Source organism: Euleptes europaea, chromosome 17, assembly GCF_029931775.1.
Source record: "Euleptes europaea isolate rEulEur1 chromosome 17, rEulEur1.hap1, whole genome shotgun sequence".
Taxonomy (NCBI): domain Eukaryota; kingdom Metazoa; phylum Chordata; class Lepidosauria; order Squamata; family Sphaerodactylidae; genus Euleptes; species Euleptes europaea.
The window spans coordinates 14,099,934-14,115,730 of NC_079328.1; the positions used below are offsets into that span (position 1 = coordinate 14,099,934).

Genomic DNA, 15,797 nt, shown 5'->3' on the forward strand with positions numbered 1-15,797 from the left:
AAATTGCGGACGGAAAGGTACTGGCTGGATATTAGGAAAATTTCTTTTAACAGCAAGAGTTGTCCGACAGCGGAATCAGCTACCAAGGGAGGGGGTGAGCTCTCTCTCACTGGCAGTCCTTAAGCAGAGGCTGGACAAGCACATGTCAGGGGTGCTCTAGGCCAGTGGTTCTCAACCTGGGGCCATATGGCCCCCGCCCGGGGGGCCCAGGATATTCCAAGGGGGCCACAGGTGAAAATTGAGCAAATGGGGGGCCGTGGCACAAGGCTAGGGGGCCACAGAGGGAAGTGAGAAGTGAAGAAAACAGAAACACATGAAAACCTAACACATGACTTTCTTCATTGCACTTCCATGCATCGTTTGCAACTGTGGATTTTTGGATCGCTGTAATCTTGTGCAATGGTGGTAGAGGCTTTGTTGTCCCTTGTATGTGAACTTTGTTGTTTATTAGCGTGTTGTATTCCCTTTTTGTGGGGTATTTTTTTGTAAATTTCAGTTTCCCAATAAGAACTGCATGTGTGCATTTTGTGTGGCTGTTTATGCTTCTTTGTTCCTTGGCTATTTACAAACAAAACATTTAAATAGCTCCCTTTCTACCAGTAGGACGGGGGGGGGGGGCACAGGAAGGAAACAAGGTCGGAAGGGGGCCACAGTAGGAAAAAGGTTGAGAACCACTGCTCTAGGCTGATCCTGCATTAAGTAGGGGGCTGGACTAGATGGCCTGTATGGCCCCTTCCAACTCTATAGATTCTATGCCATATGACCCCCCCCCTTTCTGGCACCCCTTATATTTGCAGTCTCTCCTTACCTGCTCCTGGCAAGACCACGAATGTCCAAACATGCCTTCACAATAGGGGCTGATGAGTTCCTCAACAGGGTCTGTGGGTAAAGGGAAGGCAGGGATGAGAGCCCCATGGAGAAGAAACCCCACGGAAGGCCTCCCCGGTCACAGGAAGATTCAGCATTTCCTCTGGGGGGAAACATTAATTCTTTCGATGTCCTAGGTTGACTCCTCCCCTACTAGGGTTGCCAAGTCCTCCTTGGCCACCGGCGGGGGATGGGTGGGTAGAGTTGCTAGATCCAGGTTGGGAAACTCCTGGAGGTTTGGGGGTGGAGCCTGGGGAGGGGAGGGACCTCAGTGGGGTACAGTGCCGTAGAGTCCACCTTCCAAAGCAGCCATTTTCTCCAGGGGAACTGATGTCTGTAGTCTGGAGATGGGCTGCAATTTTGGGGGATCCCCAGGTCCCACCTGGAGGCTGGCTTCCCTACCCACTACCCTCTGGTGTTCATGGAGGCTAATGCTGTACTATACAGTTTCCGAGGGTAGCCATTGAGGTCTGCAGTTGAACAGTTAGGCTTGACTCCAGTAGCACCTGGGCGCGAATCTAACTGTACTATCGTTAAGAAGATCTGCAATGGACATTCCTATGAGGGACCTCAAAGGCAGAGACCCCATGAGCCTCCCAATTTAGAAGAATCTGGACTTTCAAACCCACTCTGCTCTTCTCCCAGCAACCTGTCTCTCACCATAACACGCTGCATGAACTCAGGCAGCCCCAGAAAGAGGGCAACAAGACCCCTCAGCTAGGGTTGCCAGGCCCCTCTTTGCCACCGGTGGGAGGTTTTTGGGGCAGTGCCTGAGGAGGGCAACCCTACCCACAGCCCCAACTCTTGTCTTCCCAATGTCCTGGGAGAGAATGGTTCTCTTGCTCCCCCTCCCCAGTGGCAGTCAGGTGAAGCTGCAGTCTTCACTCTTACCTGTTCTGTTGACCAGCGCCTGTGATACGTGGTGTAGGCCTAGGCAGGGCTGTCCCAGGAAACTGCAAGAATGGAAAGCAAACCCAAGCCTAGACAGGATGTCCAGTCACAGATCTCTTGCAAACTTCACCTCTGCTTCTGAAGCCCTGCCCTCTTGGAGGCACCCCTCTGCAAGCAACTGTCTGTCAAGAAGCCAGATGTCATATCTAGAATTGCCAGCTCTGGGTTGGGAAAGGCTTGGAGATTTGGGGGTGGGCTCTGGGGAGGGTGGGGGTTTGTGGAGGGACCTCAGCGGGGTATAATGCCATAGAGTGAACCTTCCAAAGCAGCCGTTTTCTCCAGGGAAATTGATCTCTGCTGTCTGGAGACCAGTTGAAATTCTGGGAGATCTCCATCCACCCCCCTGGAGGTTGGCAACCCTAGACTCATATCCAAGACCTCCATGCAAGACCATGGAAACCACACAACGCATATTTAAATTGTGGAACTCCCTGCCCCAGGATGATGGCTGCCAACTTGGAAGGCTTTAAGAGGGGAGTGGACATGTTCATAGAGAAGAGGGCTACCCATGGCTACTAGTCAAAATGAATACTAGTCATGATGCGTATCTATTCTTTCTAGTATCAGAGGAGCATGCCCATTATATTAGGTGCTGTGGAACACAGGCATGATAATGCTGCTGCAGTCGTCTTGTTTGTGGACTTCCTAAAGGCACCTGGTTAGCCACTGTATGAACAAACTGCTGGACTTGATGGGCCTCGGTCTGATCCAGCATGGCCTTTCTTATGTTCTTATGGCCCTCTGTACAAGGCTCTTGCCTCCTCCACTCAACAGTCAATCCCTTAGTTTCACCAGGGCTTATTCATTTATATTCTGCTTTACCCATACAAGCTGCTGAAAGCAGCTTATAAAAATATATAATATACCTAAAAGTAATAATCTTTTTTAAAAAGTTATTCATTTCACTCCTTTGGTGAATTTTCATCCCTAGCCAAACAATTTTATTCAGCAGTCTGCTTACAACTAGCAAAGAAAAGGGACTTCATTTGAAATGTGTGTTCTACCAGTCCCACCACTACTGCATTAGACCTGGGGCCTTACGGAAGTTTACTCTGTTATACGCCAGATCCCCAAGAAGTGACCTGTTGCTGCCCTTACTAGTATCATGCACAAGTTCCACGCTGCGTCAACTTGCAGCAGAAGTCCTAAAATTCAAAACCAGGTCTCTCCCACTCCCCGGCCCTCGCAACTTATGTGCCTCATTTATAACACTCCCACCTGGTATGGATCCCTAGAACGTTCCTGGCATCGGCCCGATCTGATCACGGGAGCAAAGAACAATGGCAAACACCCGCAGGGAGATCTGCACTGCCAGCGCCCTCCTTATCAGGCGGCGCAAGAGCCACTTCCCAACGTAGGAGGCGACACAGACAGGCCAGGCCGCTTGTTCGAGGCACCCCCGGCTGCAAAGTCAGCCTATGTTCTCCGCATCATGAAAAGGCCTTTGTCGCAGCCCACGGGGCCTCTGGACCCACGCGTCTCCAAGGCCGGCCGGCAGCAAGGCCCGCCAGAGAACGACACAGCCAGCCATTCGAGAGGAGGGTGCAGAACTAGAACCTCCTGTGGCATGCTGGTGGCTGGGGAGCCCCTTCCACCGGCTCCCCGAGGGAGAGCAAGCGCCCACACTCACCTCGCCCGCTCACCGTCCAGAGTCCTATTTTCCGTGGCAGTGTCTGCCGACGGCACATTGAGGCAGTTCCTCGGAGGCTCCTTCGCTCCCATGCTCGCAGCTGGTGAAGGCAGGAGGTCGGCTCCATCACCAGGGCCCCCCGGCACCCTCTCGGTCCTTCCCTGTGGGGAGGCTGCCCTGATGACAGCGGCTTGAACTACCAATGGCTCTCTCAGCACGGTGGCAGCAGCTGGAACGGGTTCTGCTGGGCAGCTGCCTGTAGGCTGGCTTGCGTAGGGGAAACACGTCAGGGGCGAAGAAAAGGAGGCGCCCGGCTGGCACTCGACCTGGTGGCTCCTTTCATTCGGAGGAGCCGAAGCCTGCAGAGAAGGTCCCACGTTCTCTCCCCTTGGCCCACTCTGGGGTGGCAGAGGGAGCTCTGGGATTTGGTCTCCCAGCCCAGCCTGGGGCCCCTCAGCATCTGCAGTGCGTTCCCCGGGATCAAATCCCTCCAGAACACAGGTTGCTGGAGCAGGTTGTGAGCCAGAAGTGGTTTTACTGACAGGCAGAGATGCGCGTGCTGGTGCCGCAGAGTCATGCTCCAGCTTGACTCCTTGGCACGAGCGAGGAAACACAGTCCGGGGCTTGGGTACCGGCTTGGCCACCAAAGCCACCAGGTCACTATCTGGTGGCAGAGGCTGGGAGCGATCCACCACGTCATGCTCGATCACAAGGCCAGAAACCAGTTCTGCTGAGATTTCTTTGCTTCCACCAGTGCCGTTCTTCGGTTTAGGCCCATCCGGAGAATCTGCACATTTGCTAGCCTTGTAACGCACATCGCCTGCCATGTGCCAGTTTCTGTCCCCCGCCAGCAGCTGGGTTTGCTCCACCAGGTTCAGGATCCTTTTGCGGTGACCAGTAGCCGTGACGCCCAGCTTCTGCAGATCCTCCTTCTCCAAAGAGATCACATCCCTCACAGAGCGATATCCCAGCTGCTTGAAGGCATCCAGGTATCTCTCCAGGTGAATGGAGGCAAGCCAGTCTGCAATGTCGGAGTTCACGCAGAACTGGGGGCGCATGTCCTCTTGGCAGGAAGAGAAGTGCCTTTTTCAGCCGACCATCTGCAGGAAAGAAAGACAGCAGTTCAAAGCCCTGGCATATTGATGTATGTAATTAGGAGCGATGGATTATGCCGGGCTTCCCAGTTCTGCCTCGCGCACCCCCATAATCACTCCCAGTTTCCCGAGATAGACGGATTCTCAGTTTATACATCCTCAGCTCAAAGGAACAGCTCAAGGCGTCTGCTGCTTGGCTTCGGGTCCAGTGGTTGGCATTTTTCTTAGGCCGCGAAGCGCTCAGCTAGATCCAGGGAATCATCTTCAGCCAGACTCAAGGCAGGTCCTTTGCCGAGTTCGGACATGGATTCTGGATCCACCAGCAAGACAGATGAAATCAAAGCCTGCTCTGCTTGCTTTTTTGTTTGCAAGGGAGTGGGTAGAGCGAAGGAAGTCACAGACACACTGAAGAGTGTAAGAGCTGGAATGCGGCTGGGGCAGAATCCTCCCAGAGGAAGGAACTCTGTGAGGGGCCTCAGTGGGGAGGGGTTTGGGGCTGGAGTGGGCTGTCTTAATCTGCCCAAGTGCTGGCTGAGGGCATGAGAGAGGTCAGCGAACTGTGAGTCACACGCAGCGAGAACCTCCCGCACGCAGAGAGGCTCTGCCAGAAAGGCGCACAGCGGCCAGGATCAGGTTGAAAAGATCGCTCAGCGACAGAAGCCCTCCCCGCTTTCTGTCGGGAGCAGTCCCCCCACCCCCAACGTCAATCCAAGATCTACCACCCCCTGCTTCCCATTGACTGAAGTCAACTGCTGGTCTTGATCTAGGAACCTGGAACCATTTGTCTCAGACATCTGGATAAGTGTGTGTCATTTATAAGACAGCCGGCATGGCATCGTGGTCAGTGGTACTAGGATTCCAGGGATCCAGGTTTGAATCTCCACTCTGCCATGGGAGATGCGGGTGACCTTGGGCCACACACTCTCAGCCTAACCTACCTCAAAGGGGTGATGGGAGGATAAAACGGAGAACAATGTAAGCTGCTTTTGGGTTCCCATTGAAATAAGTAAGTAAATGAACAAATTGCAAGGATACACAAGCCTTTTATGTATGGTCTGTTTCCGCTGGATCTGCTGCTCTCTAACTGCACAGTATTGCAGTCAAATTCCCAAAACACTATGCACAGGGGCTTTTTGCCCTGAAGAAATTCCAGGAGCACCTTGTGATCAATTATCCACCCCAGCGAAAATGAGGGGCTTCTGAACCATGCGTGAGTCCCTCCCTCCTGAAAATGCTGCTTTGTAATATTTTTGAAATATGTCACCCGCCCCTGCCAGCCCCACCGTGGGATTATTTCATTTTAACTGAACCGAGTGGCCATTTTACAGCCAAAGCAGAGAAGGATCCAAACAACATCCCCCACCCCCGCCCCATTTGTTTCTGCATAACTCAATGCAGGGGTCATAAGAACATAAAAACACTTACATGGTAATTTGTGACATTCATTGTTCTATCGGTAATCTTGCACTCGCAAATAAAAAACGGCTTTCATGCCTATAAGAAGACGTGCATAAGGGGAGGAGGCGGCAAATCAGCCGGGCTTTGTTCCACATTGCTGAGAACTGAAACTGACCCACACTCACTGTGAAACTGACCAAATAAGCAGCCTCATGGTATTCCAGCATTATTCTCTTGCTAGTACTCTCCATAATGACTTCGAGGGGAGGGGTTGGATGAGGGGGACAGACAGGGAGAAGTGAGAATGGGGGTGGGGAGAAAAAGCAGAAGTGACAAGTATGCTGGCTTTTGATTTGGAATGACAGGCTGACAGGACTGGCTTTCGATTTGGCATCAAGGCAGACTTTAAACTTGGGGTAAAACAGCATCCTGAAAACGAGAGGAAACACGGGGGGGGGGTAGAGCGAGGTGACTTCCGAAGGTCAGAAAATATATGCATAAATAAACAAAGCCCTGAAGAAGGCAGGTGTGTGTGTGTGTGTTTATGATGGGAACAACCTGTGCATAAAAGGCCTAAGTCTAAATCAGGAGCTGGCAAATAATCACAACCCCCTCCCTTTCCCAGGCTGACTCAGCTCCTGCTTGATCACCCTTCTTGCAAACAAACAAACAAACTAACTAACTAACAATAATAATAAGATTTCCAGGTATCACCTCTTCAGTTTTGTTTCTTGGTGCTTTGTGAGGAGGTTGGTGCATCCCAGATTTGCCCTGGTTTAAAGGAAGGTCTTAGATAACGATAAGATGAAAAGGTACACGGCCTCACCACATTGTGTGTGCAAATGCACACAAACGCAAGAGTTTTTCTGATTTTTCCTACAACGGGTTTGGAACGGAGGCGTTCTAAAGCAAAGAAAGGGCAGAGGAAGGTCAACACCTTCCGCCCCCCACCCACATCTTTCCTGCTCCAAGTCCCGCTCCCAGCTGACTCCTCCCCCTGCTAGGGTTCCAAATGCATCCCCCCCCCCTCTAAATTCACAATGGATCCTTGCAGAAAGAAAAAGAAGTTGGCCGAGTGTGTTCTGGAATGGCTTTTTAAAAGGATCAAACACATCCACAGAGGAGGCACCAACTGACAGCTCTTAGCCACGATAATGAAACGGACCTTCCGGGAACCAAGCCGAGGCCAAACCACGGAGGATGGCACGCGCCTTCACAGCTTGGTTGTGACTTCCCATTGCTGGAAACAGAACTTGGCATGATCCAGGACAGCAGTTGCTGTATTGTGCCAGCACACGCCGGACTCACATGGTTGCCTTTTACCCGAAGAGATGCCCCTGGCCCACTGAAGGGTGTTCTGTTTGCAAAGGTAAAAGGAGCACTCTGGATTCTTTCAGGGGATGCTTGACCAATCTGTGCTAAAGTGATTCTCACGCTCAGGAGCCAAAAAAGTTAATGGTTGGATCAGACACCCCCCCACGCCAGCTCCAGGCAGCCAGCGTGGTGCAGTGGTTAAGAGCGGTGGTTTGGAGCGGTGGACTCTAATCTGGAGAACCGGGTTTGACTCCCCATTCCTCCACGTGAGCGGCAGACGCTAAACTGGTGAACCGGGTTGGTTCCCCCACTCCTCCACATGAAGCCAGCTGGGTGACCTTGGGCTAGTCACAGCTCTCTTAGAGCTCTCTCAGCCCCACCTACCTCCCAGGGTGTCTGTTGTAGGAAGGAGATTGCAAACCAGTTTGATTCTTCCTTAAGTGGTAGAGAAAGTCGGCATAGAAAAACCAACTCTCCTCCTCCTCCTCCACTTAGTACAGAATCCACCAGTGTACTATATTCTCCCTACAGCATACCTCCCCTCTCAGATATACATGGAAACACTTCACCTGACCTCTGTTTTCTCCCGGTGATACTAAGTAATACAAGGGTGGGGGGAGCCTACTAGGTCCTGCCCCACTTTGCCACTGGCTCCAGCTTCCCTCTCCTGCTAGTTCTCTTCCTGCCCCCCCACTCCCAGCTCTCTACCGCTGCTTGCCACTGCAAGGGTTTGTGTGCCCTGCTTGGGTTACTATAGCAACCCAAAATGCCACTGAACTCTAGCAGGTTTGTGTGCACGCATTTTATGTTTCATCTTTGTGCATGAACAGATGGCACCATCAGAAGAAGAAGACTTGTTTTTTAGACCCCGCTTTTCTCTACTGTAAGGAATCTCAAAGAGGCTTACAATCACCTCCTCCCCCCCACACATACAACAGGCACCTTGTGAGGCAGGTGGGGCTGAGAGAGTTCGGAGAGAACTGTGACTGGCCCAAGGTCACCCAGCTGGCTTCATGTGAAGGAATGGGGAATTGAACCCGGTTCTCCAGATTAGAGTCCGCCGCTCATGTGGAGGAGCAGGGAATGAAACCTGGCTCTCCAGGTTAGAGTCCGCTGCTCTTAACCACTACTCCATGCTGGCTTTTGGGGGAGGCAGGTTTATCCCCAAATTCATATTTTTAAGAAGTCAGATCTGTCTGCTAAACTGGGGCGCCACCCCTTCAATGGATGCTGTGGGTTAAATCTTTGTACAGTTTTGTCCATTTGTATGAGAACCAATCCTGGGCTAGAGGTGTAGGGATTTAGAATTTATACAGTGCTTTTGAGTCCAAAAGGGCTTCATATACATTACTAGATGTAAAAATTATATAAACTCTTGTTTGGTATGGGGGCAGCTTATCTGAGCCTCCCTAAGGAACTCATGCCAGAAGCAAGATCCAAACTCAGGACTTCCTAATCCGCAGCTTATTCTAGGCTAGCACACTGTGTGTGTGTGTAAAGTGCCGTCAAGTTAGAGCTGACTTAGGCCAACCCCAGGAAAGAGCTTTCAAAGCAAGTGAGAAGCAGAAGTGGTTTGCCATCGCCTTCCTCTGCAGAGTCTTCCTTGGTGGTCTCCCATCCAACTACCGACCCTGCTTAGCTTCCGAGATCTGACAAGATCGGGCTATACCATGCCGCCTTCACTCGCTAGCACACTACACCAGCAGAAAAATGTCCCCCCCCCCAAGTCTGGTACTTTTTCTCCTCCCTTCCACCCCCCTCCCCAGTTAGGAAATCTGTGTAGTTTGTGCCTGTGCAGCTTCCAGAATAACCGGGGCCAGATGGCCATTCTAGGTACCCCAGAACAGCGCTGATGCCTCTCCGTCCTCTAGGGATGCTGGCTTCCAGGTGGCCCGGAGGGTGGGAGGCTGGCAACCCTACCCTCCTCCCACAAGTTCTCCTCACCCAAGGCAGTATGTGCCACAGTCCAAGGGTTGCCAACCTCCAGGTAGTAGCTGGAGATCTCCCGCTATTAAAACTGATCTCCAGCCGCTAGAGATCAATTCACCTGGAGAAAATGGCCGCTTTGGCAATTGGACTCTATGGCATTGAAGTCCCTCCCCTCCCCAAACCCTGCCCTCCTCAGGATCCGCCCCAAAAACCTCTTGATGGTGGCAAAGAGGGACCTGGCAACCCTACCTCTTTGGCAATTGGACTCTATGGCATTGAAGTCCCTCCCTTTCCCAAACCCCACCCTCCTCAGGCTCTGCCCCGAAAACCTCCCTCCACTGGTGAAGAGGGACCTGGCAACCCTACACAGTCCTGTGCTGAAGCAGGGCTTTGGGATACCCTCCAGAGCCCCCTTTGCAGGACAGCCAGGCTGGCCCATGCTCGGCCATCTGTGTTCCCTCCGCTGTCGCCGGCTCCTTCCCCCTCCGCTCCTCTATTTCCTCCCATTGTTCAGGGCAGGCTTCCTTCCTGCTGCTCTTCCCCACCCATCCCAAAGAGGAATGACTTCAGCTCTGCGCTGTGGACGGAGGTGCGCGCACGTCTACGCAGAGGCTTTGTGCATAGCGTCAGCTGATCGGCCTGACAAAGAACTAATTCTGAAGACCAAACAACGTGGAGACCTCTGCTTGGATCTCTCGTGACCTGGAAGGGGGCTGCAGCGCTGGACAAGGAAGAGGGTGGACTCTTCTGGGCTGAAACTGGCCTTTCCCGGGCTGTCGTTAGTCCTAGAGAGCCAGTGTGGTACAGTGGTTAAGAGCATTGGCTAGGAGTGGTGGACTCTGATCTGGAGCACCAGGTTTGATTCTCCACTCCTCCACATGAGTGGCGGATACCATATGCCATTAAAGGTTCTGATTGATTGATTGATTGATTGAGTGGCAGATGCTATTCTGGTGAACTGGATTTGTTTGCCTACTCCTCCACATGAAGCCAGCTGGGTGACCTTGGGCTAGACACACTCTCTCAGCCCCACCTACCTCACAGGGTGTCTGTTGTGGGGAGGGGAAGGTGATTGTAAGCCGGTTTGATTCTTCCTTAAGCAGTAGAGAAAATCGGCATATAAAAACCAACTCTTCTTCTAGAAGGGCAAGCAGGGATCTCCAGTGCAATGAGTCATCTGGCCCTCACGGAGGTGGTAAAGCTGCACCTGAGCTTCGGACACCAGGTGGGGACTCAAAAGACAGAGGGTGCTTCCATTAACAAAAAAATTCTGCACATGGAAAGCTAGATGACAGGGAGCAGAGTTCTAGGCTAGCCTTCTCCCTTGATATGCTACACTTCCCAAAAATTTTAAATTCTCCAGCACATATACCATACATGATAAGAATATGACTTGATGATTATAAGAACATAAGGACACAAGAAAAGCCATGCTGGATCAGACCAAAGCCCATCAAGTCCAGCAGTTTGTTCACACAGTGGCCAACCAGGTGCCTCTACGAAGCCACTAACAAGACGAGTGCAGCAGCACCATCCTGCCTGTGTTCCACCGCACCCAACGTTGGGTTCTGGTTACACGCTGACCATGAGCCAGCGTGATGTAGTGGTTAAGAGCGGTGGTTAGGAGTGGTGGACTCTAATCTGGAGAACTGGGTTTGATTCCCCACTCTTCCACATGAGCGGCGGAGGCTAATCTGGTGAACTGGGTTGGTTTCCCCACTCCTCCACGTGAAGCCAGCTGGGTGACCTTGGGCTAGTCACAGCTCTCTTTGAGCTCTCTCAGCCCCACCTACCTCACAGGGTGTCTGCTGTGGGGAGGGGAAGGTGATTGTAAGATGGTTTGATTCTTCCTTAAGTGGTAGAGGAAGTCCGCATATAAAAACCCAACCCTTCTTCTTCATGCTCGTTCCAGTATATGGCCATAATCTGAGCTAGTTATGGAAGTCCAGCGCAATTTTGCTGACCACGTTGTCACTAAGCCTTGCTTACTAAGCACACAAGAAGTCGTAGCTGGGTCTGTGTGTCTTTTCTCTCCAGTGGCCTCTTTGGCTAACGGAAAGTGAATGAGCCCTCAGCACTAGACTAGGAAGCTGGATTTCTCAGGAGGGAGGGGCCCCTCTCTGCACCTTGTGTTGCCTGGGATTCTGGTCACACCAAAACCGAGAAGATGGTGATCATGGTAAACAAATCGGGCATAATGTGTTTTCCTTTGCAGCAGAATTCCTGGCGAACATTCCCAATAAAAGGTTTGACAAAGATTGCAAATTCATGGGGAATCCCTTTCCCCATCTCCTTGTCTCCTCAGTACAGATAAATCACAGAAGCATTTGTATAGATTACGATGGGTAGCCATGTTAGTCTGTAGCAGTGGAAAAAGAACAAGAGTCCAGTAGCGCGCCCTTAAAGACTAATAAAATTTCTGGCAGGGTAAGAGCTTTTGTGAGTTACAGCTCACTTCTTCAGATACAGCTAGAATGTATAATACAAAGGGGCATTTGGACCAGTTTCACCTCCACAGAGCCAGCGAGCCAGCATGGTGCAGTGGTTAAGAGCGGCTAACTCTAATCTGGAGAGCCGGGTTGGTTTCCCCACTCCTCCACACGAAGCCAGCTCGGTGACCTTGGGCTAGTCACAGTTCTCTCGGAACTCTCTCAGCCCCACCTACCTCACAAGGTGTCTGTTGAGGGGAGAGGAAGGGAAGGAGATTGTAAACTGGTTTGATTCTCCTTTAAAAAGGTAGAGAAAGTCAGCATAAAAAACCAACTCCTCCTCCTCCTCCTGATGCAACTGCACAAGGGGCCCTGGCTAAACCCCAGATCTTCCCAAATAGCTGCCTCCTCTGTTCCCATGCCTTTCACACTTTGGGCAAAAACGCACAGTCGCTTTAGCTTCCTTTATTCCCAGTATCAGCCAGGATCGAACACACGTTCGGTGAAAATGAATGTGTTTGATCCTGGCTGAATCCTGGCTGAAACAGGGAATAAAGGAGGCTAAAGCGACGATGCGTTTTCGCCCTCTAAGGCCCCCCGACGCCTTCCAGCCTCTTGCAAGCTGCCATCATAGGCCCTTTGCAACGGTTCTGCAAATGACCTGGCTGGGTTTCACGCTGGCACCAAGATTGCCCAAACCCTGCCCCTTTCATAGAGGCTTCATGCGTGGAAAGGGCAAGTGAAGCTTTCCAGGGCATGAAGGGAACTAACATAACATGTTAAATATGTGTGTGCGTCAAGTGCTGTCAAGTCACAGCTTCACAGGGTTTTCAAGGCAAGGGACACTGGGAGGTGGTTTGCCCTTGCCTGCCTTTGCGTGGGCTGAGAGAGTTCTGAGAGAACCGTGACTGGCCCAAGGTCACCCAGCAGGCTTCATGTGGAGGAGCGGGGAATCGAACCTGGTTCTGCTGCTCTTAACTACTACATCACACTGGCTCTCCACATGGCAAATAACAGTCCATTAAGCCTCTATTAAGAGCCCCGTGGCGCAGAGTGTTAAGCTGCAGTACTGCAGTCAAAAGCTCTGCCCACCACCTGAGTTCGATCCCGAAGGAAGTCGCTTTCAGGTAGCCGGCTCAAGGTTGACTCAGCCTTCCATCCTTCTGAAGTCGGTCAAATGAGGACCCAGCTTGCTGGGGGTAAAGGGAAGATGACTGGGGAAGGCACTGGCAAACCACCCCGCAAACAAAGTCTGCCTAGAAAACGTCGGGATTTGACGTCACCCCATGGGTCAGGAATGACCCGGTGCTTGCACAGGGGACCTTTACCTTTTTAAGCCTCTATTAAAGGGAAGGGAGAGAGTCAGTGCAGTGCAGCGGTTAAGGTGTTGGACGAGGACCTAGGAAACCCAGGTTCGAATCTCCACTCTGCCGTGGAATGTTGTTGGGTAACCTCAGGCCAGTCACTAACTCTTAGCCTCCACCCTGGCAAATATTTGGATGGGAGACTTCCAAGGAAGAAGAGTTGGTTTTTATACCCTGATTTTCTCTACCTTTAAGGAGTCTCAAAGTGGCTTACAATCACCTTCCCTTCCTCTCCCCACCGCAGACACCTTGTGAGGCAGGTGGGGCTGAGAGCACTGTGACTGGCCCAAGCAGGTTTCATGTGTAGGAGTGGGAAAACCAACCCTGTTCACCAGATTAGAGTCTGCTGCTCTTAACCACTACACCGCGCTGGCTCTCTCTACCGGGGTGAGGCACGGAGGCAGGCAATGGCAAACCATTGCCTAACATCTCTTGCCTTGAAAACCACACCAGGGATCACCAAAAGTCAGCTGTGACTTGATGGCAAAAAAAAAAAAGGGAGGGAGAGATTTCTTCTTCTTCACTAGGCCAGGTGCCAACCCCTAGCGAGCGCTGCAAACCCGACGGTAGCAAGAACCAAAGTGGAAATGGAAGGCGTGCCAAGAAAGAGAGAGAGAGAAGAGGAAGAATTAGGAAGACTTTTCTAACAGTTAGAGCAGTTCCTCAGTGGAACAGGCTTCCTCGGGAGGTGGTGAGCACTCCTTCCCTGGATGATTTAAAGCAGAGGCTAGATGGCCATCTGTCCGCAATGCTGATTCTGTGACCTTAGGCAGATCTTGAGAGGGAGGGCACCTTGGCCATCTTCTGGGCATGGAGCAGGGGTCACTGGGGGTGGGGGGGGAGGTAGTTGTGAATGTCCTGCATTGTGCCGGGGGGGGTGGACTAGATGACCCTGGTGGTCCCTTCCAACTCTATGATTCTGTGTGTGTGTGTGTGTGTGTGAGAAAGAGAGAGAGCTGGAAAGCAATCTGAGCACCTCGCGAGCAACAAGAAACCGTGTGACCCCGGGGGTCTCCTCTCCCCCCCACCACGTCCCTGGGCCTCACCTTTCCTTCCCCCACGCTGTCTCCGCCGCCCGCGGCCCCCCGCCGACGGAGAGAGGAGCCGGGCATGGCCCGGGGACGAGCAGGAGCTGCGGCCGGGCTGCTTCCCTCCGGACGCCGCTGGGGCGGTCCCGAGCCAGGCGCGCCCGCCCCTCCGACGGCAGCTCCCCCCGGCCCGGCCGGCCCTCTCCTCCCCTCTCCGCGATGCTCCGGCTGCCTCGACGGCGCTGGCAGGCTGGGAACGCCGCGGAAGGGCCAGAAGAGCCGGGGGCTGCGCGAAGCTGGGGCCCGCAATACCCACCGAGGGGACGGCCCCCCTACCTGCAGCCCTGCCCCATCAGAGGGGTTGCCAGCCTCCAGGTGGTTTAATCGAAGGAAGCACCTACACGGACTAGTCACGTTGTGCAAAGGAATAGTAACAAGCTCTTGCAATATATGCAAAATAGTGGTGTTATTCAAAAAGTGCAAAAACATGCAAGGTTACAATAATATGACGAACTTACACTTACATACATAAGTCTTCCAAAAGGACGTCAATCTTGATAGGCACAAGCTTTGTAAAGCTTGTGCCTATCAAGATTGACTTCCTTTTGGAAGGCTTACGTCTATAAGTGCAAGTTCGTCATATTATTGTAACCTTGCATGTTTTTGCACTTTTTGAATAACATCACTATTTTGCATATATTGCAAGAGCTTGTTACTATTCCTTTGCACAACCTCCAGGTGGTGGCTGGAGAGCTCCTGCTGTTACAACTGATCCCCAGCCGATAGAGATCAGTCCACCTGGAGAAAAAGACTGCTTTGGCAATTGGACTCTATGGCATTGAAGTTTCTCCCCGATCTCCACCCTCCTCAGGCTCCACCCCAAAAACCTCCCACCAGTGGCGAAGAGGGACCTGGCAACCCTACCCATGAGCATGGACATGACGGGGGGGGGGAACCTGCTCCGCTCCAATTTTAGCCTCACGACACTCCTGCGAGGTGGGTTCTGGATTGTACAGGGGGTTGGACTAGATGACCCTGGTGGTACCTTCCAACTCTATGGTTCTATGAGAGATAAGACCTTTTATGTTGGTTCTCCAACATAAAAGGACCCCTACAAAACAGGATTGCCAGCTCCGGGTTGGGAAATACCTGGAGATTTTGGGGGTGGAGTCTGAGGAGGGTGGGGTTCGGAGATGGGAGGGACTTCAATGCCATAGAGTCCAATTGCAAAAGTGGCCATTTTCTACAGGGGAACTGATCTCTATCACCTGGAGATCAGCTATAATAGCGGGAGATCTCCAGCCACCACCTGGAGATCTTTCCCAGTAGCTTCTTGTAGATCGTGCATGGGGATGAAGGACCCTTGAAGAACACCAGAAGGCTGAAGAGAAGTCTCCCATAACATCTTGTGGGATTTGCCAACCAAGAAAGATTTGCCAACCCACAGAAGATGACACCAATTGGCCAGGTGGCCAATGCTGGAAGGATAGCAACACTGACATCTGTGAGAGGTCAGGGTGACGAAGCTGGTTTCTGACCAGATTGGACTCCAGATTGGGAAAGATCTAGATCAGGGGTGTCGAACTCATTTGTTACGAGGGCTGGATATGGCATAGATGTCACTTGGTCAGGCCGGGCCATTGTGTACCATAAAATTCAGTGCCAGGTACCAGAGATACAAACTTTACAGAAGACAAAGCCAATTAATGATATTTTTTACTTAAAATACAAACATGCTTAAAACAATAACACTCTTACAGTATTTTCTTTTATTTAACAGTCTTTGATCATTG

At 51.9% G+C, this 15,797-nt stretch overlaps 1 protein-coding gene across 1 annotated transcript in view; it reads right to left on the minus strand.

The window, feature by feature from the left end:
- ARAP3 (ArfGAP with RhoGAP domain, ankyrin repeat and PH domain 3) overlaps positions 1-14,944 on the minus strand; it is a 57,562-nt gene extending 42,618 nt beyond the window's left edge. The window contains 7 exon segments of the mRNA XM_056862301.1: positions 809-879; positions 1,759-1,820; positions 3,449-4,536; positions 4,538-4,548; positions 6,821-6,843; positions 14,023-14,254; positions 14,929-14,944. Coding sequence (XP_056718279.1) covers positions 809-879; positions 1,759-1,820; positions 3,449-4,536; positions 4,538-4,548; positions 6,821-6,843; positions 14,023-14,254; positions 14,929-14,944 — 1,503 coding nt within the window.
- Positions 14,945-15,797: the final 853 nt, after the last annotated feature.